A 23,417-nucleotide genomic window follows, 5' to 3' on the forward strand; every position below is an offset into this window, starting at 1 on the left:
TTATTTTTAAGGATAGGAATTAAAATATTACTCAAATAAGAAGGGAAAGAACCTTGTGATAGCAAAATTGTCTACCAATCATAAATCTTGCGCTTAAATTGTAAGGAAGCTGATTTCACGTAATCCAAAGGATTACTTAAGGATTATGTAAGGAGAGTAAATAAAAGCAAGAGGAAAAGGAAACCGATATGGTTCTCCAAGCAAGTGGCTGAGAAAATAAAGGCTAAAGAGTTGGCGTTCCAGAAATATAGAAAATCTCAAGAAGAGCACGGGGAGGAATACCGGATGAAACTGAAAGAAGCCAAGAGAGAGGTACATCTGGCGAAGGCGCAAGCGGAAGAACAAATGGCTAGAAATGTAAGGAGGGGCGACAAAAGTTTCTTCAGGTATATTAGTGAAGGAAGAATGACTAAAAAGGGAATTGTGAGACTAAAAGATACAGCGAACCGCTATGTAGATAATGATGAAGAAAAAGCCAATTTGCTAAATAGATACTTTTGTTCTGTTTTCACTGAAGAAAATCCTGGAGAAGGACCGCGAGGGACTGGCAAAAGTACACCTGAGAATGGAATGGATATAGCACCGTTCACGGAAGAGAGTGTGTATCAACAACTTGAAAAGCTAAAGGTGGACAAAGCCATGGGACCGGACGGAATTCACCCCAGAATATTGAGGGAGCTCAGAGAGGTCCTGGCGGGTCCACTTAAAGATTTGTTTAATAAATCCTTGGAGACGGGAGAGGTTCCGAGGGACTGGAGAACGGCGGAGGTGGTACCTCTTCACAAAAGTGGTGATAGGGAAGAAGCTGGAAACTACAGGCCGGTAAGCCTCACTTCGGTTATTGGAAAAGTAATGGAAGCCATGCTGAAGGAAAGGATAGTGAATTTCCTAGAAGCCAACAAGCTGCAAGATCCGAGACAACATGGTTTTACCAGAGGGAAATCGTGCCAAACGAATCTCATTGAATTCTTTGATTGGGTAACTGGAGAATTGAATCATCGACGTGCTATAGACGTAATCTACTTAGATTTTAGCAAAGCTTTTGACACGGTTCCTCACAGGAGGCTCTTAAATAACCTAGATGGGCTGAAGATAGGTCCCGAAGTGGTGAACTGGATTAGGAACTGGTTGACGGACAGACGACAGAGGGTGGTGGTAAATGGAGTTCGCTCGGAGGAGGAAAAGGTGAGTAGTGGAGTGCCTCAGGGATCGGTGCTGGGGCCGATTCTGTTCAATATATTTGTGAGTGACATTGCCGAAGGGTTAGAAGGTAAAGTTTGCCTATTTGCGGATGATACTAAGATTTGCAACAGAGTGGACACCCGGGAGGGAGTGGAAAGCATGAAAAGGGATCTGAGGAAGCTAGAAGAATGATCTAAGCCAGTGATGGGCAACCTTTTGAGCTTGGTGTGTCAAAATTCACCAAAAAACCGAGCATAACTCGGGTGGTGTGTCACTTCAAGAAAAATCACTGCTACTAGGACCGCCCCCCCTCCACCCGCTACCGGGCCTGGAACTAACTTTAAAGCCTCCTTTCACGTTGCAGCAGCAGGGCAGACCTCGCCTCCTTCCTTCTGTGCTCCGCCCTCGCGGACGTTACGTCAGGCGAGGTCAGGACACGGAAGGAAGGAGTGGCCTGCCCTGCTGCTGCTTGCTGCGACGTGAAAGGAGGCTTTAAGGTTAGTTTCCAGGAGCGAGGAGGGAGGGCGGACCACACTGCAGCGGCGCCGCGTGTCATCAAAAATGGCTACGCGTGTCATAGGTTTGCCATCAGGGGTCTAAGCAATTAAAATTCAATGCGAAGAAATGCAAAGTGATGCATTTAGGGAGTAGAAACCCACGAGAGACTTATGTGTTAGGTGGTGAGAGGCTGATAGGTACTGAGGGGGAGAGGGATCTTGGGGTGATAGTATCCGAGGATCTGAAGGCAACGAAACAGTGTGACAAGGCGGTGGCCATAGCGAGAAGGTTGCTAGGCTGTATAGAGAGAGGTGTGATCAGCAGACGAAAGGAAGTGTTGATGCCCCTGTACAAGTCGTTGGTGAGGCCCCACCTGGCGTATTGTGTTCAGTTTTGGAGGCCGTACCTTGTGAAGGATGTTAAAAAAATGGAAGCAGTGCAAAGAAAAGCTACGAGAATGATATGGGATTTGCGTTCCAAGACGTATGAACAAAGACTTGCTGACCTGAACATGTATACCCTGGAGGAAAGGAGGAACAGGGGTGATATGATACAGACGTTCAAATACTTGAAAGGTATTAATCCACAAAAAAATCTTTTCCGGAGATGGGAAGGCAGTAGAACGAGAGGACATGAAATGAGATTGAAGGGGGGCAGACTCAAAAAAGATGTCAGGAAGTATTTTTTCATGGAGAGGGTGGTGGATGCTTGGAGATTTCTTTATTTACATCAACGAATAACAAAAATACAGAAATCATATAAATACCACTATTCACATGCCTAACACAAACCATTCTATCACCAAAACAATCCCTTCTTCCCCTATACGTATATACACCCCTCCCCCTCCCTTTCCCCCCCCTTATTCCCCCCCTACAATTAAAACCAACACAACATCACAGTAACTATAATCATAAGGCCTTTAACCTCACATGCTTCCACCACAAGGACACCATCGGTGAATCCCTCTCCACTCTTTCCCATTGCGCCACTTGCTGTACCGCCCGCACCACATCCCAACTGACCTGTTCAATGGATCTATCTTCTTGGTGCAAGGATACCCGGCAACGAGCCATCCAAAGACAGAACCGGAGAATGAGCGAAATCAAGAACCCTGTCCCCGGATCCAGCTGACCTCTCTTGAATCGATATCCATACACCCAGTCCGCATACGTATAGGAACGGAACGTGGGGATCTGGAGGAGAGCAGAAACCCTGTCACCCACCCCCCGGGAAAAGGGACAGTCCTTCAAAAAGTGGTCCATGGTTTCTAACTTCCCCACACATTCCCCCCTTGGACAGTTCCTGTCCTGGATCTTCCTATCTCTCAGATTCTCTCTGACATATAATTTGCCGTGTAGGGACAGCCAGGCAATGTCCCGATATTTAGCCGGAATCCTCTCCGAATTGATATTCCGTAGCCCCTGCCTCAGCACTTCCCTAGGAGCATCCCTAAGTACCAGAGGGGAAGAGAACATCTGGGAGCGCACTCTCTCCACCCAGATTCCTCTCTTCCCATCCCTAATCTCCCCCACTAGAATCCCCCAGACCCGTACTAATTTTACTAACGTTTTATAGTACCCTACCCTTTCCGGAGCCCCTTTCCGCAATACCCCTACCCTCTCCCCTCTCCTCCACCCCACCCAAACCCTCTCCCACCACCCCAGCACACTACTCGCCCACCCTGGAGGAGCCTGACCCACCGCTCTCCCTAGATTAAAGTGCACAAACAAAGAACTAAAAAACAAAACCGGATTGATCATCCCTACCCCCCCCTCCTTCCTAGATAGATATGTGGTGTTTCGTTTAACTGGATTCAACCGATTGCCCCACAGCAGCTGGAAGAAAATGCTATACAACGAGGCATAGCACTTTTCAGGTACCAAACAAATGTAGCTGATGAACAAAAAGAGGGGCACCAAATGGGTCTTGATGAGTTTCACCCGATCTTCCATGGACATTTTCCACCTCTTCCACCTGTCCACCCGCCCCTTTGCTTCCTGAAGACAACTGTCCCAGTTGAATTTAGCATAATCTCCTATCTCAAAGTAAATCCCCAAAACCCTCATTCTATCCACCACCCCCGGGAAACCCCCTCCTAATTCAAACTGCTCCCCTCCTGGCCCCAACCACAAACTGTTGCATTTGTGGATATTCACCCGTGACCCTGTAGCCCCTGCGAAATCGTGGATGAACTCCAAAAGTTTATCCCCTTCTGCTTTGTTCGCCATCCACACAGTAATATCGTCTGCGTATGCCACCACCCGCAACTGTTCTCCCGTGCTTACCTCCACCCCCCTCAATCCTCCCACCCCACCCTGCTCCAGACGCCTAATAAAAGGGTCTATAGAAAATGCATACAGCAAAGGGCTTAAAGGGCACCCTTGCCGAACCCCTGCCGTCAGCTCAAATTCCCCCCCTTTCCACCCATTGATCAATGGAAATGCATGTGCATGAGAATATAACAATCGTAATTGTGCCACCCAATCCCTAGGGAACCCGTAATACTCTAAAACCCGCCAGAGAAATTCCCATTGGACCCTGTCAAAGGCTTTCTCTTGGTCAAGCGCCACCATCAGCCACCCTGACCCCTCCTCCCGACTCCGCTCTAAACCTTCCCTCACCCATGCCGCAGCCTCCAGAACCCCTCTACCTGGCACCCCACAAGCCTGTGAGGCTGCCAACAAGTCCCCCGAGAATTGCCGCATACGCTTGAAGAGCATCTGCGCAAAGATCTTACGATCACAGTTTAGTAGCGCAATAGGCCTCCAGTTAGTTAACAGCTGCGGATCTTTGCCCTTACTTAACAAAATCAATGCAGACTCCAACAAGGATTTTGGAAGAGACCCCCTCTGACGTGCCTCTTCCCAGAGATCCAATAGAATCGGAGCCAGGCGCCTGCGAAACGTATGATAGAATTCTGCCGGCAGCCCGTCCGGCCCCGGAGATGTCCTCTTTCTCAGGGCCCCTATAGCCTCCTCAACCTCCTGCAGTGTCCAGGGGCACGAAAGGGCCTGGAGATGAGACCCCCAATTCCCCACCCCCGGAGTCCCTTCCACATACTGATCCATCCTCCCCCCATCCAAGTGCTGATCCGAAAAAAAACCCCTGAAGTGCTCTTCCACCACCTTCAATATTCCCTCTTTGGAATCCTGCATCACCCCCCTAGTATCCCTAAAACCCTCCACCACCCTATGCTCTCTTCTTTCCCTACAACAAACGAAGGGATCTGGGCTAATCAATTTACCAAAGTCCCTCTCATAAACTAAAGAGGAATACCGATCGTATTGAGTCTTCTCTAACAGACACTGTAATTCTTGGATATCCTCTTTCCTCCCTCCCTTGGAAATCAAATAATCCTTCCTTTGCTTCAAGGCCATCCCCAAACGTGTCCTTTCCCTTCCCCTCCTCCGTGCCTGTCCCATGAAAAGGAAACGCGTCCGTTTTTTCACCACCTCCCACCATTCTCCTCTGGAGGGAAAGATCCCCCGTAAGGATAACTGGTCTTCTAAAAAATTCAAATATTTCTTTTGAGCCTCCTCATCCTGGACCCATCTTAAATTCATCCTCCACAACCCCCTACCTATCCTATGAGCCGCCGACCCCCCTACTTCCACAAGAAGCAGTTTATGGTCGGAAAAATCCATGTCCAGCAGGCGAGGCCCCCGCTGGCATACCCCTCTTCGAACCAAAAACCGATCAATACGGCTCCTACATCTCCCCCTGCTAAACGTGAATCCATCCTCATCTGGGAAATGTTCTATGTGAACATCTATCAACCCCCCCTCTTTCATGATCCCGAGCAAGCGCACCCCATCATATGTCACCTGTACCTTAGTACCCCCACTATCCTGTTTCCTAAGAATTAAATTGAAATCTCCCCCCCAAATTACCTGGCATGCAGTAAACAAGTAAGGCCTGATCTTCCCTAATAACAAACTGCGCTCCTTCCTAGTCTGTGGCCCATAAAGATTAATAATTCGCAACGCCATACCCTGCCATAATACGTCTACCACTAAACACCTCCCCACCCCGAGTTCCATCACACGCTGAATTTCCACCTTATGTGACTTAAATAAAATCCCCACTCCCCCATATCTTTCCCCTGCCAGCCCCCACACCGAGGGTCCCCATCTCCAATCCCTGCGCGCCCTTCTCAGCTGCTCCAGGTTCTGCAAACGCGTTTCCTGAATCAGAAAACAATCGGCCTTAACCTGAGAAAAGCACTCATAGGCCAAACACTGAGCTCTCTGGGAAGCCACACTCGCCACATTTAGGGTGGCGAACGTCAGAAGAAGCCCTGCCATACCCCCCATTAGGACTCATGCAACTCCTCACTCTCCTCCTTCCTTTGCATACTATCTACTCTCTGTGGCAACCTGCTACCCAGAATGTAATCCTCCTCTCCATTATCCCCTATCTCTGCCGCCCAGTCCCTTATCCTTGTATCCTGATCCCCACCTTCCCCTCCCCCCTCCCTCATTCCTTTCTTCCTCCCTTTCTTCTTTTTAAACCCTACGGAATCCCTCCCTGCAACCTTCCCCTCTTGAACCTCTCCCCTCTGCACCCCCTCCCCCTCCTTTCCTACCTCTACACTACCGTCCCCTTGAGCCTGCTCCTGGCTAACCACCCCCTGCCCCATCCTCCTCTTACCCCCCCCACCCTTCCCTACCGGAACCCCCTCCTCCTCCCCAACCCCAGCATCTTCCACTTCCATCCCCCCCTCCTCGTCATGGGTACCCCTTCCCTTCCTACCTTGACTCCTTTCCCCCTTATCCTTTCCCCGACTCCTCTCCCCTCCTCCCTCTTCCTGAGGTCCCTTCTCCCCATCATCCCCCTCCCCCTGTATCTCTGCCCCCCCATCCTCTTCTTCCAAAATCTGAAATCGATTACCCCCCTGCCCCACCCCAGGCGACCCCTGTAATGTCAAACCCTTACCCTTTGAAACCTTCCGTTTCTTTAATTTTGACACTTGAACCCACTCTCCCTTTCCCTCCCCCTCCTGTCCCCCTCTATTCTCTAGACCCCCGCCCTCCTCTAACCGTAAACCCTCCTCTTCCCCCTGCAAACCACCCCTCCCCTGTACCCCCAAACCTCCCTCTCCTCCCCCTTCCTCCCAAGCCCTCCCAACCCCCAGACCCCCAGAACCCTGACCTAGATCCTGCCCCTCTCCCCGAATCATATTCCCCCTGCCCTCATCCCTCCTATTATGACGCGCCCTCGGGCAGTCTCTAAAGGCATGCCCCAGACCCCCGCACAAATTGCAACGGATAGAGGAACAATTTTCTGTATAGTGCTCCTTACTCCCGCACTTTACACACTGTTGTACTGGGCAAGACATACTATAATGGCGAAAGGATCTGCAACGGAAACACTGCCGTGGCTGTCCCTTGTAAAAACAGAGAATCCTGTCCCGGCCAATAAAAGCCGCAGAAGGAATGTGCTTGACCACTTGCCCTTCCTGTCTTAGCTTAACCCAAGCCCCCCACCCCCCTGCCCACACCCTACTTGGATCCGGGAGTTTGGATAACGGGGTTCTCAAATCCGCATGCCTCTGTAACCAGTAGGCCAGGTCTGCCCCTGAAATGGACTCGTTTCGTACCAATACAGTGACTTGCACCAAGTCAGGTCTACTAATAGGAATAACCACATAATTGCTCCAATCCCCCCTTCCTTTCACCCCCTCATACCTTTCCCAAAAGATTTCCATACCCCTCTGCGTTAGAAAACTAACATCGTACTCAGGCAAATTAACTGGGTGAATACAGGCATAGAAGTCCTCCGGCACAAACCCCAGACCCATGACCATCCTCAAAACCATCTCCCGAGAAGGCATAGCCCCCTTCCCCACCCATCTAATCTGCACAACATTCCTTCGTTTGGGGATTTGCCCCGCCCCTCTCCCTTCCCCCCCTTTCCCCCTTGATCCCTCCACAGGCACTGGCCGCCCCCCCATCTCCCCTCCCCCCTCACCACCGCCGCAAAGGAAAGAGCACCCTGCCCCTCCCCCGCCCCCCTCACTTCTCCCATACCCTTCTTCCCTTCCTCCGAATCTCGGCTCCCCACATCCCCCTCCCCCACCTGCCGACAAGAAAGCATACCCCTCTCTTGACCAAGACCCTCCCCCCGCCCCCCACCCTCCCCTCGCACACAGCCCCCCTCAACCAGTTCAAACCCAGACCTTCAACTGGGACATCAGGAGCTTTAGCAATTAGTGCACTTTCAGAGCTTACTCTGGTCTGAGCAATTGGTCCAATGTCCTGCTCCATTCCATGCAACTCCTGTTCCAGTTCCTCTTTCTCCTGCTGATTCTCTATGTCCTGGGCACCATACCCTAGCAGGTCCCCTGCAAACTTGGCTGCAGATTGAACAGAGATCTCTCCTGATTCTTCCTCCTGTCCGTCCTGACCTCGCGGGCAGACCTGCTCTGAGCCAAGCTGCACAGCTGATGATAATTGATCACCAGAAACTGCTGCCTCAATCAGAGCACCTTTGGAGTGCTCCTGCAGTTGGAAGCCTGCTGGTTTTTGCTTCTCTTGCAATCTCTCCACACAGGTAAGTTCAATACTTTTTTCCACACCCTGTTCTTCTTCCCCACTAGTGGGTACTGAAAAAGTGTCCTGGGTGGAAAACCTGTCTCCATCCGTTTCAATAATATGAAAGTGTTGTAACTTTGTGTCTTTTCCTTTCTGTTCTACCGGAATACCTGAGGCCAAACAATCCGCCCCTCCCCCTTCTCCTGGAGCTGTATCCAACCTGAGTACTCCCTCTTCCCTTGGGCTCATCAGGGCTTTCATAGTTTGCAATGTACTTTGACTGTTTGGACTTTGTACAATCTCTGTTACCTGTAGATAGAATGTATTTGGATACAGGCAGCAGATGATGTTTTGTATATTCCTGAGAATCTAGCATGTGATGTTTTTGTTCTTTCCTGAGAAAGTAGCAGAATAGCAGGTGATGTTTGTACATTCCTGAGCAGGTTCACGAGCTGTTCATGTAGAGTTGTTCTTGTAAGCAATGCATGATCATGGTTGTGTAAGCAAAATGTAACCAATAGTAATGATAATACATGTAATATCCATGAATATTCATAGAGTATATAAGAAGGGGATTGACTCCCAAATAAAGAGTTTTTTGCCCAGACACACGAGAGGAGAGTTATTTTGCAACATCTGGTGATCCCCGACGTGATCGGTGAAAACGTGACGTACTTACTACGACTGGAACAGTCAGCGCGCCATTCCTTCTACGGAACACTGTAAGTATGGGGGGAAATTTAACATCATCACATAAACAACATGCACAGGAGCTATATACTATAACGCAAAGATATGGTTCCTCCCGAAATCCAATAACTCTTAAAGATATAGAGCGTTTAATTGAGGAAATAGTTTGTCAATGTCCCTGGTATCCAGAGAAGGGATCATTCGATCCTCAAACATGGGAAAAGATAGGGCAGCAGTTTCGTTTAGAGCCTAGAGTTTCGACTCCTATATTATTGACTTGGAGAGAGATATATTCTACTATAGTAATTCTCTCTTCTGGATTGACAGGCATTACTAACGAAAATATATCCAACAAATTGCCAGGCAAGACCTGGTCTCTTTTACCTCCCGCGACTCTTGGACCTACACCTTCTCCTCCTTCTTGTCGGCTGGCCACCGATATGGGAAGGGAAGAGCAAAACAAAACTCCTGACTTTACTACTACTACCCCTAATAAACCAATTGAAAATATCCAAAACAACAACGCTAATGATAGCGTTATTATTACCAAAACACCAAAGAGCGTAGAACGACCTAGTTTAATTCAATTAGGTATACAGCAAGCACGAAAAAATGGTGAATTCATTTGGAACGATGATCTATGGGATAATTCGGAACCTAATCCTAATTTATACCCAGTTACTAGAACTACAACAATAGAGGCAGGGAACGAAACACATCATGCAGAATGGACTGCTCTACCTTATCAAGTTTTGAGAGAATTACGTAGAGCTATCGTAGAATCAGGTTTAAAAGTTCATTTGTTCAAGGCATGATAGAAGGGATTAGTAACGGTTACTTAATGACTCCAAAAGATTGGAAAGACCTTTTCCGTATGCTGTTAACTCCTGCGCAATATGTAGTGTGGGATAATGAATATAAGCAAGCAGCACAACTTATCACTGGGACTAATTTGGTGCCTGATCAAATTTATGGATCGGGACCATTTTCAACCCTTGATATGCAAATTCAACAAAACGATACCTGTTTTCAAGCCATAGGCACTTGTATCTTGCGAGCATTTAAAAGAACACCAGAAGGGAATAAACCAACAAAATCTTTTGCATCAATTAAACAGGGTGCAACCGAATCTTACCTTCAATTTGTTAATCGATTGCAGGAAGCTGTAACTAGGCAAATTGATAATCTTGATGCGCAAACAGAGTTATTGATTAAATTAGCCCAAGAAAATGCAAATTCAGATTGCAAAAAGGCATTGCAGACTGTAGCTCATCGCCCAGGAATTACTTTAGCAGATTTATTGAGCGCATGTGCAGATGTGGGGACTCATGGTTATTCTATGAATTTGTTAGCAGGAGCTATACAAAAAGGTAATAAGCCACAGGGGACGTGTTTTAATTGTAAGAAACCAGGACATTTTCGAGCTCAGTGTAGAGCCCCAGGAGGGGGTGCCAACTTTGCAAAAGGACCTTCTCGACCTTCTCGAAAATGTCCTCGATGTCAAAAAGGATATCATTGGGCCAATCAATGTCGCTCTAATCCAATTAATTCCACACCGCCACCCCCAAAAAACTTTGCTCCGGGTTAACTCCTAACCTCGGTCCAAAGGGAGTGCAAGGGTCTTTTGCTCATAGTACTACTGCTACACAAGGTAGTGCAGGAATTGACCTTATTGCAGCGGAATGTAAAACTGCCATCTTACCTCATGAAGTTCTGGTATATAATACTACCTTTAAAGGACCCATTCCAGCGGCTACTGTAGGTTTAGTATTACCTCGCTCCTCTGCATCGAAGGCAGGTATTCATGTTATCCCTGGAGTTATTGATGCTGATTACACAGGCATTGTTAAAATTCAAGTATGGTCCTCATCACCTTTAACAATTTCTCCCGGGGACTCGTGGGCACAATTAATTATTTTACCATATTTTACAGCACCTATTCCTTCTACTGTCTCTCGTACAGGGGGCTTTGGATCTACGCGACAGGTAAGTGCAGTTTTAAAACCGGTTTCTAATGCACGACCCACTGCTCAATTTTTATTGCAACAAAAGCCCTTTGTTGGTATATTAGATACCGGGGCGGATGTTTCTGTCATAGCTTATAAACAATGGCCTGTGGAATGGCCCATTGAAGATACTTCACATGTGACAGGAATAGGGGGAACTCAGTCAGCCTCCCAAAGTTCTCAATGGTTATCTATTACATATCCTAACGATACCAAGGTTCTAGGACATATTAAGCCCTGTATTTTACAAGTACCCTTTAATTTATGGGGTCGTGACCTTTTGGAACAATTAGATGCATCATTGATCCTACCTGATTAACAGTTCATAAATATGTCTTTTTCTCTTCCTTTGGAATGGAAAACTGACAAACCTGTTTGGGTAGAGCAGTGGCCGATTACCAGAGAAAAACTGTTGATTTTACATCAATTGGTGGAAGAACAATTACAATTAAATCACATTGAGCCTACCAATTCTCCATATAATACTCCGGTATTTGTGATCAAGAAAAAATCCGGAAAATGGAGATTTTTACATGACCTACGAGCTATTAATGCGATTTTAGAACCAATGGGCCCGTTACAATGTGGTATTCCAAATCCTAATTTGATTCCTTATGATTATCAATTAGCTATTATAGATCTGAAGGATTGTTTTTTTTCAATTCCTCTCCAGGAAAAAGATTATAAATACTTTGCTTTTACTGTACCTGTTTACAATAATGCACACCCTACTACTAGGTATTGTTGGAAAGTTTTGCCCCAGGGAATGTTAAATTCACCCACTATTTGTCAATACTATGTTCATCAAGCCTTGCAACCATTTCGTGCCTATTTCCCTCAACTTTTGGTATATCATTATATGGATGATATACTAATTGCAGGGATAACTCTTCCCCCTTCTTGGAAATCTACTTTAATTTCTATCTTGGCCTCCTCAGGATTAACAATTGCCTCAGAGAAGGTTCAAGAAAAGGAACCCTATTTATATCTAGGTTTCCGTATGACTAAAGCTGCAGCCCAACCTGTCGCTCCTCATCTCAATTTACAGTCTCCCACGACATTACATCAATTACAAGAGATTTTAGGAAATCTCAATTGGTTACGTCCCTACTTGAAACTTCCTACAGAATTTTTACAACCCCTGTTTCTCGCATTAAAAGGTCATAAAACACCTGCTGAATTAATTACACTCACTGCATCGCAACAAACAATTCTGTCACAATTGGATCAAATCTTACAAACAAAATGGACAGATAGACGAGATGCATTTGCCCTTTTTTGTTTTTGCGTTCTCAAAGACCCCACCCACCGACAACCGTTTGGTGTCTTATATCAAGATACAACTCCTCCGAAATTGATAGAATGGGTCTATTTACAGAATACTCTCCATTCTACTATTACACAATGGCCCCAGCAACTAGCCTTGCTGATTACTAAAGCTCGAGAGCGAGCAACATTCATGACTGGTTTCGACATTCTTAAACTCATCATTCCTCATTCTTTGTGGCAGTGGGAAAAAATGATTCAGTTCTCCGACGACTTGCAATTTATTTTAGCCACTTATGTTGGTATTATAGATTGCCACTATCCTAAAGACCCTCGCATACAGGGCACATCCATTTTGCCAATCACTCTTCATGATCCCATTTCTTTACGTCCACTCCCTACTGCTCTCACCGTCTTTACAGATGGTAGTCCCACTCGTGGGGTGGTTACTTGGTACAATCTGAACAAATGGCACGTCAAATTTACCTCTCCACAAACCTCTGCTCAACGTTCAGAGCTTGCTGCCATCATCCTGGCTCTTTCTTTATTTTCAGATCAACCACTGAATCTTATTGTTGACAGTCAATATTGTGCTAATCTTGTCCGTCGCATGCCCGACAGTTATGTATCATTCAAAATGGATGCCTCTTTTTATGCTTTACTGTTAACCCTCCAAGGTTACTTGGAGAATCGCCTTTCTTCTCTCTTTATAGGTCATATCCGCAGTCATCAACCTTTTCCTGGTGGTCTGTCTGAAGGGAATGCTCGAGCGGATCGCCATCTTCATTTTTTCTCCACAGCACACTGCAGTCATGAACTTCATCATCAAAATGCACCTAGCCTAGCTCGCCAGTTTCAAATTTCTTTAGAAGAAGCTAGAGCTATTATCAAAAATTGTCCACAATGTTCCTTTTCAGCTCCTACTACCTTTTTTCCTGGAGTTAATCCTCGTGGTCTGGAAGTTAATAGCCTCTGGCAAATGGACGTTACTCACTTTCCCCCTTTTGGTCAATGGTCTAAGCTTCATGTGGTTGTTGATACTCATTCTGGATTTTTGTGGGTCACTGCACAAAAAGGGGAAACTACATCTCATGTCCGCTCTCATCTTCTCCAAGCTTTTGCGGTCATGGGTGTTCCTAAAACTCTCAAGACAGACAATGCCCCTGCTTATACTTCCACCTCCTTACAGGAGTTCCTGACCCTCTGGCATATTGAGCACCTTTTTGGTATCCCCTATAACTCCACTGGTCAAGCTATTGTTGAACGTGCTAATCGCACACTGAAAACTGCTTTAAGTAATCTGACTACAAAAAAAGACGGTATTCTCCGTCATAGAGTAAGCATTGATGAATGCTTAGCACAAATCCTTTACACACTGAATCATCTCAATCTCATCAATAATCCTGCTACAAAAACTTTTTCTTCCAGATTTGAACAACATTTTCGTACTCCTGCCCCACCTTTATCTCGTCCTTTGGTCATATACCGACAACTACCTTCTGATCAGTGGAGTTCCCCTGTGCCTCTCCTTACCTGGGGTCGTGGTTACGCTGCTGTTCAAACAGATTCTGGCCCGGTGTGGATTCCAGCAAAGTGGGTGAAACCTCATGTCGTGGCATCAAGGTCTTCACAACCCAATTCCCAATTTCACACTCACCCTTCAAGGACCGCAGATGCAAACACGCAAACGGTCAGTGACTCGTCAACCTAATGCTCCTGTTACTTGGGGACAAATTAAAGCCTTGAGTCAACAAGCTACAGAGACTTTAGAAAAAGCTCATATTGAAAAGACTGATGATAACTTCGTAGTGGCTATTATTGCAGCGCTTAATGCTAATTCCATTACATTGCTTCTACTGTGTTGTTGTTTGTACATACCTTGTGGACAGTCACAATTACTTCCCACAAAAAATATTTGGGAAGCGTTTGCAATTTCACTGAACCAAACTGATTTCTGTCTTTCTCATCAAAAGGCAGTTGGAGAAGTTTTGGCAACTTGCCTGATTCCAGTATGTCATGATCCTAAAGATATGCAAAATGATACTTGGTTTTATTCACAGATTCCTGTTAATTCATCCTATCGAAATGCTTCTTATGAATACCATAATTGGGGAACACAAACCCTGTTGCCGCCTACTTTGGCAATGCATGTGAGAACCAATCAAATAGCTAGTATCAATATGACATGTGCTCGTATGGTTAATTGTACCCGATCAAATTGTGTTAATTTTGGACCAACTTTGTTAAATTGTAGCTCCTACGAAAATGTTTCATATATTTATAAATTTACTCATTTACCCCCTGGCTGGTTTTGGTCATGTGGAATGTATACCTTTAATTATATTCCAGCTAATATATCTGATGGTACTACATGCTGTCTAAGTCGACTCACTATGGTACTTCCCAGTAAACATATTTTATTTTCTAACTCCTCACATATGCGATCCAAGCGTATGACCCTTGCTGCCAATTGCAATGATAATGTTAAATTTCTGAGTCAAACTGAATATCTGGCACTTGCATTTTCATTAATAGGTGTCCCTGCATTGGCAGCGGCAAATGCAAAAAATATTCGTGAATTAGCCTGTTGGGCAATTAAATCAATCAATGCAACCTCCACTGCTATTAGTTTACTTAATGCTGAGCAACAGCAATTACGTCATGGAGTTTTACAAAATCGAGCAGCCATTGATTATCTTTTATTACTTAACCATCATGGTTGCGAAGAGTTTCAGGACATGTGCTGTTTTAATTTATCTGACAATTCAAAGGCCATTGACAAACAATTAGCTTTCCTACGGAATTTAACTACTCATATTACTATTCATAATAACCTACTCTCTGATGTATGGGATCAATTGTGGCAATGGATCCCTTGGACCTGGCTCCGCCCTATTATCCAGTATTTAGTCATTGGTATTTTTGTTTTCACTATTTTTTGCTGTTGTATACAATGCATTCCTAACCTTTTTTCTTTATGTTTTCCTCGTCCATTCGCTCCAACACGTCACTCTGCTCAATATGTTTATAAGCTATTACAAACATCTCCACCTCCATCTCCAGCTGGCACACCACGGAGATTTCATTAAAAAAAAAAAAAAAAAAAAAAAGGTGGAGATGTAGATAGAATGTATTTGGATACAGGCAGCAGATGATGTTTTGTATATTCCTGAGAATCTAGCATGTGATGTTTTTGTTCTTTCCTGAGAAAGTAGCAGAATAGCAGGTGATGTTTGTACATTCCTGAGCAGGTTCACGAGCTGTTCATGTAGAGTTGTTCTTGTAAGCAATGCATGATCATGGTTGTGTAAGCAAAATGTAACCAATAGTAATGATAATACATGTAATATCCATGAATATTCATAGAGTATATAAGAAGGGGATTGACTCCCAAATAAAGAGTTTTTTGCCCAGACACACGAGAGGAGAGTTATTTTGCAACAGTTACCAACTGCCTTTTGTGAAACAATGTTCCTGAGCTTAAACTGGTAGATTCCTGTGCTGGGGAAAAAACCTCCTGGCTCCTAGTTTTAGATGTACCAGCCTGCATCCTCTCTTGATTCTCATAAACCTCCCTCAAGGGATTTGCAGAGCCTGTTTTAAAACAAGCAATTCTTTTTTCCTTCTGTTTCAGCAACTTTGTTAAGCGCTTTTCTTCCGTCTTATACTTTTGACCATGCTCTGCTGGGGCAAGCCTACTCATGGCTTTAGTCATTTTCAACCGTTTCCCCAGCTCCTCTATTTCCTTCTCCAGAGACTTGATGTGCCTCACCCGCTCCACCGTTTCTCTGGCACACTGTCCTGGGTCCATCTTCTCCCACTCACCGGCCTCCTCCCCTTCTTCTGACCACTCTTCTTCACTGCCGGCTTCCTCAAATCCCAACTGGGCCTCCTGCCCCACCTCCATTCCTTCTTGTCCTTGCTCCTTCTGGGTCTGCACCTTTAGGGCCTCAACCTTCCTCCTTCCTCCCCCATGATCTTCAGGCTCCTTACCTGGACGCCGCTGGGTCATGGAGGAGGCGCCAGATCCACAATCCTCCCTGGCCCTGGAAGCTTTACGGTCCAGGGGACTACGCTCCCTTCGTGCTGGAGGAGGGGCTGGCTGAGAGCTACTCCGCCGGGCCTTCAGATCCTTCGGCCTTGTAGGCCCCATAGCCTGGGAGTTTCCTGGGCCTCTCTCCCCAGGACCCCTCCGCCTAGCTGGGGAAGGGACCAGGCCTGGCTCCCTTTCCTCAGAGCCTCTGACAGCACCTCCTTCCTGTCCTATGTCTGACAACAACTGACACTTGGAATGCCCTCCCGCGGGAGGTGGTGGAGATGAAAACGGTAACGGAATTCAAACACGCGTGGGATATGCATAAAGGAATCCTGTGCAGTAGGAATGGATCCTCAGAAGCTTAGCCGAAATTGGGTGGCGGAGCAGGTGGGGGAAGAGAGGTTGGTGGTTGGGAGGCGAGGATAGTGGAGGGCAGACTTATATGGTCCGTGCCAGAGCCGGTGATGGGAGGCGGGACTGGTGGTTGGGAGGCGGGAAATACTGCTGGGCAGACTTGTACGGTCTGTGCCCTGAAAAAGGCAGGTACAAATCAAGGTAAGGTATACACATATGAGTTTATCTTGTTGGGCAGACTGGATGGACCATGCAGGTCTTTTTCTGCTGTCATCTACTATGTTACTATGTATGTTACAAAGGACAAAAGTTCAATTGGCAATGTGATTTAGCAAATTTATTAATTGATTCATATCTTCCAACTAACCTTGCAAATCATGCCAGATCATATCTACCGGAATCCTGTCAGCACTAAATTTAAAATTTGGGAATTCCACCAACTGGCTACCATTAAATTGAGCTCTTACATTAAGTATCTTGTTCCTAAAAAACTGGGCCAATTGATCTACCAAAGGAACAGAAGATGTAATGGTCACTTGCTCAACATCAAACAGACTTTGAACTATTGTAACAAGCCATTTAGTGCTTAGATTATCATACCAACTAATTTAGAAAAATAAATGTTCTCTGCCTGAGTTAAAGCTCTTTGGTATGAATTTACTTCCTGTGACATGGATATGAATGTGAGTATATACCTTCCTGAAGTCCAGAGAGCATAGCCAATCCCCTTCTTGGATCAAGAGAATGATGGTGTCTAAGGAAACCATCCCCAACCTTTTATCTGGCTAGATATTTTTGAGGGCCTTCAAGCTCCAAGGCTCATGTAAGCAGTGTGTGTTGTTGCTGGCAATTACTGCATTTGAAAATTTGAGGGTGTGAGGAGGAAAGGGAGAGATAGATGCCAGAGTTGCACAGGGGGAGTGAGGGAGATGCCAGAGGGGAAAGGGGGGTAGTGCCATAGTTGCATGAGAGAGAGAAGGGGAGGGGGAGATCCCAGTCCTGCACACAACTAAGGGGAAGGGAGAGAGATGCTGGTCTAAGAGTTGCACAGGGGGAGAGGAAAGGGGAGGTGCCAGAGTTGCATGAGAGGGAGAAGGGGAGAGGGGGAGGAGGAGATCCAAGACCTGCACACAGCTCTGGGGGAGGGTAGAGGGATGCAGTATCCACAGGGGGAGAAAGCAGAGGGAAAAGAAACAGAGACCAGATGGGAGATGAGAGGAGAGATGCTGCATCGACGCAGGGAGGGAGATAGAAGCTGGACTGGGGAGGAGAGATGGACAGAGGACAAATTCTGGCTGCAGGTTGGGGGGGGGGGTGCAAGAGGAGGGGAAGAGAGAGGCGATAAGCTTGACTATGAATGAGATAGGGACACAGAGAAAGGATGTTATGCTTGGAGGGAGCATAGGAACACTTAGGGCAATGTTGGACAAAGGAGGAGAGATAAGTACACTGAGAAGGCATGCAGAATGGGGGTGGGGGTTGGAAAAGACAGGGACACAGAGGGAAGATGCTGGACAGAATTAAAAGGAGACACAGCAGGGAAGATGTATGGTGGGCATGGAATGAGAAATGTGAAATGGACAGGATACCCTGACAACAGAATTAGAAAGAAAACAGAGAAAAGCAGAAAAGGGACACTGGAACCAAAGCAGATGGAAAAATAAATGTTCAGACAATAAAGGCAGAAAAATATTTTATTTTGAATTTATCGATTAGAATATGTCAGCTTTGACAAATATGTATCTCTATCTTGCATTTCAATTTCTATTCCTCTACTATTGCTATATATGAAGACTCTGACTTAATGAGTTTTCCCACTGATGTGTGGTCCCTTGTTTCATATTTGTTGAGTGTCTGTTTGTATTTTGTGCATATGACCAAGGTATAATATTCTGCTAGCATGTAGTTTCTGTGAGGTATTCTGCTAACGTTTAGTTTCTATGTAGGGATCTGTAGCAGTTGGACTTGTTCTGGTTTATTTTTTTTTAGCAGGAAATTAGGGTGGTGCCCTTTCTATGGGTAGGGTTGTTGCTATTTGAGTCCTGGGCATTCTATCACTCTAGTCCCTGCTGCCTACAAGCAGCAAGCTGTGAAAGGCTTATAGAACTGCTGTAAGTGTGATGGTTTTGATGGCAGACCCTCAATTGGGTGAGGTTGCCAGTGCCACCCCTGGCCATTCCAAGGCAATGGAGGGTAAAGTGGCTTACCTAAGACCAGAAGAAGATGCTATGGTACTTAAACTTGGGCCCTTGAATTCCTAGCCTGCTGCTTTGACCATTTGGCTATTCCTCTGCCCTGTTCTGGACAATAGTGCTACTTTATTATAACAGTTTTTCTATAGCATGTAAGTCTGGAATGTGTTTGTTGTACAGTTTAGTTACTGGAGCTGCTGTTATGTAAATGTAATCTCCTGGTAAACTGGGGTTGGAAATTTCCTCAGGGGATTACTAGACTGCTGTAGAACTCTCCAGGTTCACTGGGTGGGGGAGGGAGAACAGTATGGTGGGTGGGAGTAGAGCCCAGCCCAAAGGAGGAGTGACAATGGATGTCATAACTGGAGTGGAGTTGGGAAGTTATAAAAGTAATAGAATTAGCAATCACATGGTCTTTGGTTGCCTTCACCCCCACCAGGACTCATGAGGAAAGGGGGCTGTCCTGGATAGGTGCAATAACCTAAGGCTGATTAAAGAGGAGGTTTTTGCCAACAGGAGCATTAATTGGTGAGAAGTGCTATGGATGGGTAGAAAGGGCAGTGGCATAGCTAGGTGGGGCGCAGGGGGAGCGGTCACTCCCCCAAATGGATTTCTAAAAATAAAGGCACCTATGCGCATGCACTGCTGCTGCCTTCCCGCTGCCAGATCGTGAGTGACACCTTTCTCGACGACGACCCGACTCCAACTTTCAGCAGCCAGCACTGTGGGGCAGAAGACTGCAGAGGCAGAGTCTTCCTCCTCAGGCCCAGAGCGGGCGGGGTCATCCGTCTCCCTCGGGCACAGTGCCGGTCGGTGCGGTGTTTGGCACCAGCGTACCAATGAATGCAGATTTCACTTACTCCTCTGAGCCCAGCTGTTCCACGTTCAGACGCATCGCGCGGAGCCTCTCTTGGCCTCAGCTTCAGCTGAGCTCTTCTTGACTCTGTGTGGAGTAAGGGACCGCGGTGCGCTGTGCTGGCTGGCTGACTGTGTGTGTGTGGGGGCTGGGGTGGACTCAGGGAGGGGAATTGATGGTGGCAGCAGGGAGAGAGAGGGGAGGGTGCTGGACTCAGGGAGGGGGGTCGAAGACAAGGAGGTTAGACAAAACAGGAGAATGGGTGAGGCTATCTAGCCTTTTGACCCAAAACAATAGCAAAAAATGATTAGAAGTAAGGGACTGCCTATGCATGGTCCATCCTAAAACGTTTAAGCTGTTCCAGTTGGATAGGCAGTGCCTGAAAAGGGGGAGGACAAAATATTTTTTATTTTAGTTTAACTTAGTTGAAAGCTTCCCATATGTAGATATAAATATCATGAAATGACAATTGAATATCACTAAAATAGCTTTACAAATTATTGTAGCTGGTAGAAACAGCACTAAAACTCTATTTTGTGCTAATTTTTCTACACTGTTCAATATAATACAGTTGACCAAATTTCAGTGAGGATATCCTGTTTCCTGATGGATTCAACTTTATGTTAACTATTGTAATCTGCTTTGGGAAGCCTGGTGTTATAAAGATGGAAAGCGGGAAGAGAAGTGGAAGATAGCAGACCATAGGAGAAGGGGAGAGATGCAGCTACACAAACCCTGATAGCTTGGTTCCTTCCTGGATTGTGTACACTCAGCAGGCTTTCATTTCTGGTGTGCAGTGTGCTGTCTATACAACCTGGAAGGCACATGGCATTGGGAATTTGTGTAGCCATGTCTCCTGGCACAATAAGGAGGAAAGGTGGAGAGAGGGGATAGGGAATTGCTGGACCATACGGGTGGAGGGAACAAATAGAGGGGATAGGGAACTGCTAGACCATAGGGGTGGAGGAGAGAGAAGGGTTGAGGGGTCAAGGAGATGCTGGGCTACAAGGGTACAAGAAGGGAGAGGGAGGGAGGGGAGATATTGGCATGGTGGAACAATGTGGGCAGAGACAATAAAGGTTCTCAAGGAGAGATGAGTGAGAGGAGGATGGTAAGTACAGAGGGTAAAATTGTATAATGGGGAGTGAGTGAGAAAAGAAGGTTAGGGAAGAAGTGAGACAGAAGAGGTAGGGGTGAGAGGAAAATATGGAAAGTTGATAGGTACTGGTAAGTTGATAGGTACTGGTAAGTGAAATATAGGTGGAGGACTGAAGAGTGAGAAGATAAAATCTGAGAGGAGAGACAGAAAACAGAGAAAGAAGAAATGTGTCAGAGACAGATATTGTGAGGGAATAGAAGAAGATAAGAAGGAAATGGAGAAAGGACAAATGGACCGTACCTACTGGAAAGGCAGCAGAAAACAGACAGAAAAACAGAAAAGAAACTGGGGCCAACATGCTTGAAAAAATAAAATACCTAGACAACAAAGGTAGAAAAAAGTGTTTTATTTTGAATGTATTTGGTGGAATATGTTAGCTTTGGGAAATGTGCATCACAGATGTCTTTTGTAATTTTTTTTTTCAGTACAAGAAAAAATACATTTGTGTTCTCATTTCTCCCATGTTATGCAACATGCCTAGTTTGATTTCTTGGGGTTCCCAATTCAATTTTTAGCTTTATATTTCTGAAGTGATCCCTTGTTCTATATTTGGTACGTGACCAAGGTGTGGTATTCTGTGGGCAAGTAGTTTCTGCGTAGAACTCTTTAGCAGTCTCACTTGTTCTGTTTTACCAGTAGTAAATGTGTTGGTGTTCTAGAGCTCCATATATAGTATTTGTAGTGCAGGTATATTGGTGCTCTAGGACCCAGTGTAATATTTATAGTACCAGCTTTTCATAGGTGAATATGGTGTGGTTCATTTTCTGTATAGGTTTTAGTGTCTTTAGTGTGTTGTTGGTGTTATTTCATAAACTGTCAGGCTGTATTTGAAAGTAGGCTGTAGGGCAAGGGCTGCCTTTGGTGACCCTTGTCACCAAAAATAAAAATGCTCAGGACTAATGGGCTCCACATCCTGTACAGTCACCACACAAACAAAACCCCATCTGATTTAAACAAAGTTTCTGCTAGTGGAACGAGTGTTCCTGAGGAGATGGTCCCAATTTGAATAATTTTACTTGTAGTTAAGAAGACAGGCTGCCTTCTCTGGCTGGTCTTGGGACCTCTGCTACCACCCGTCTCCTGATGTAACTTCCAGGTTCCTTGTAGGTGGGATGCAGCAGAAGCAGCCTGTGTTAATTATTGCCGGCCACAGTCACTGCACCTAAGCGACAATACCGGCACTGGCGCCTGTCCGACACTGACTAGCGCCTAATTTACAAAAGTTTGCACCCCCTGATGTCAAAACCTGGCTACGCCTCTGAGAAAGGGTTAACCCAGCCCGGGAGCAGAACAGGAAAGATCCTGTTCAGTGCCAGAGCAACAACTTGTGGAAGTGCATCTCTGGAGGAAGGACAGACAGGGAGATCTGGTTCTTAGTGGGTCCTGTGGCTGCGTAAAAGCCCAGCGGGACAGCTTGCTGTGGAAGCACAGCGTTGGATTGTTCTGCCAGAAGGATAGGTATTAGAGGTCTGGTGGTGCTGTAAATATGCAAATATCCTAGGATTTATAAAGAGACTATTAATTAAGTAGATAAGATTCAAATCAAGAGTCTTGGACTGGCCCCCCCAAAAACTGATTGGATACAAAAAACATTTTTTGATATTAAGAAAGTACGAAGTTTGGATCTTTGCCTGTTGCAGCATTCCAGTAAAGTTCTGTTTTGCATAAAATACAAATCCTGGAGTGGAGAGTTTCTTTGGAGTGAGAGTGAAGTTAATTTGCTTCCAGACTGATACTCAGCTGCCAAGGGGTCCCAATTTTTGAGAGGGAGATTTTACTAGATGCTTCCCAGCCCCGCCCCACTCTGCCTTGACTCCACCTACTCTACATGGATCCGCCCCTTGACACACCTCAATCCCACAGCCATTTCTGAAAATATTTTATTTAATAGCCTAATATCCGTTTCAATTAGCTTTCAGAGGCCAAAACCTCCTGCCTCAGGTCAGGTCAGGACAGTATAATGCTGTTACGGTATCCTCTCATGACCTGAGGAAGGAAGTGCTGGTCTCTGAAGGATAATCAAAAGTGTTTTAAAAATCAATGACGGTATCACCTTATTTTCTATTTTGTGTTTTATTTGCATTTATTATCCTTCCTTAAAACAGCTAACACATTGCTGTCTTCTCTTAACTCTCTTGCCAGGGTATCCCACGTTTTCCCACTTTTTTGCAGGCTCAATGTGGCTTACATTTTACCGTTAATGGCGTTAGCCAATCCCGGTCCGAACAAACACATGGCATGAATGAACACAAAGTGACACCATGGCAGAACGAGGTACATGTACGGTAGGTAATTGGGGGGAACTCAGAGAGGGAGAGGAGAGGAAGAGTCAGGCAACGTCCACTACGGTCCCCGGCCATATCGTGTCACAAGTGTTCAGGCATTCCACGTTGGGCCTTTGGGGCATGCTCCTCCGAACAGGTCCGTCCCCAGTGCCCTCCAGAAACCTAGGCGGTCGAGCGCAGCCCCCACTGCTTCTGGCAGTGTGCTCCAAATTACATTGGAAATCAGATCCAAGGCTATATAAAAAAAGACTAAAATAAACTACTATGGAAATCTAATCTCAACTGATCCTTTTGATACCAAATGTATTTTCAATATAGCCAACACCCTCTTAGATACTCAGACTATTAGCTATTACT

General features: G+C 45.8%; 1 protein-coding gene across 1 annotated transcript in view; it reads right to left on the reverse strand.

Annotated features, from left to right (window-relative positions):
* The window catches only part of LOC115472508, a 42,607-nt gene extending 26,952 nt beyond the window's left edge, over window positions 1-15,655 (reverse strand). The window contains exons 1-2 of the mRNA XM_030206798.1: window positions 15,627-15,655; window positions 7,862-8,525 (exon numbers count right to left, since the gene is read on the reverse strand). Coding sequence (XP_030062658.1) covers window positions 7,862-8,477 — 616 coding nt within the window. The 5' untranslated portion in view covers window positions 8,478-8,525; window positions 15,627-15,655. The remainder of the gene's footprint in view (window positions 1-7,861; window positions 8,526-15,626) is intronic.
* Window positions 15,656-23,417: the final 7,762 nt, after the last annotated feature.

Source organism: Microcaecilia unicolor, chromosome 6, assembly GCF_901765095.1.
Source record: "Microcaecilia unicolor chromosome 6, aMicUni1.1, whole genome shotgun sequence".
NCBI lineage: Eukaryota > Metazoa > Chordata > Amphibia > Gymnophiona > Siphonopidae > Microcaecilia > Microcaecilia unicolor.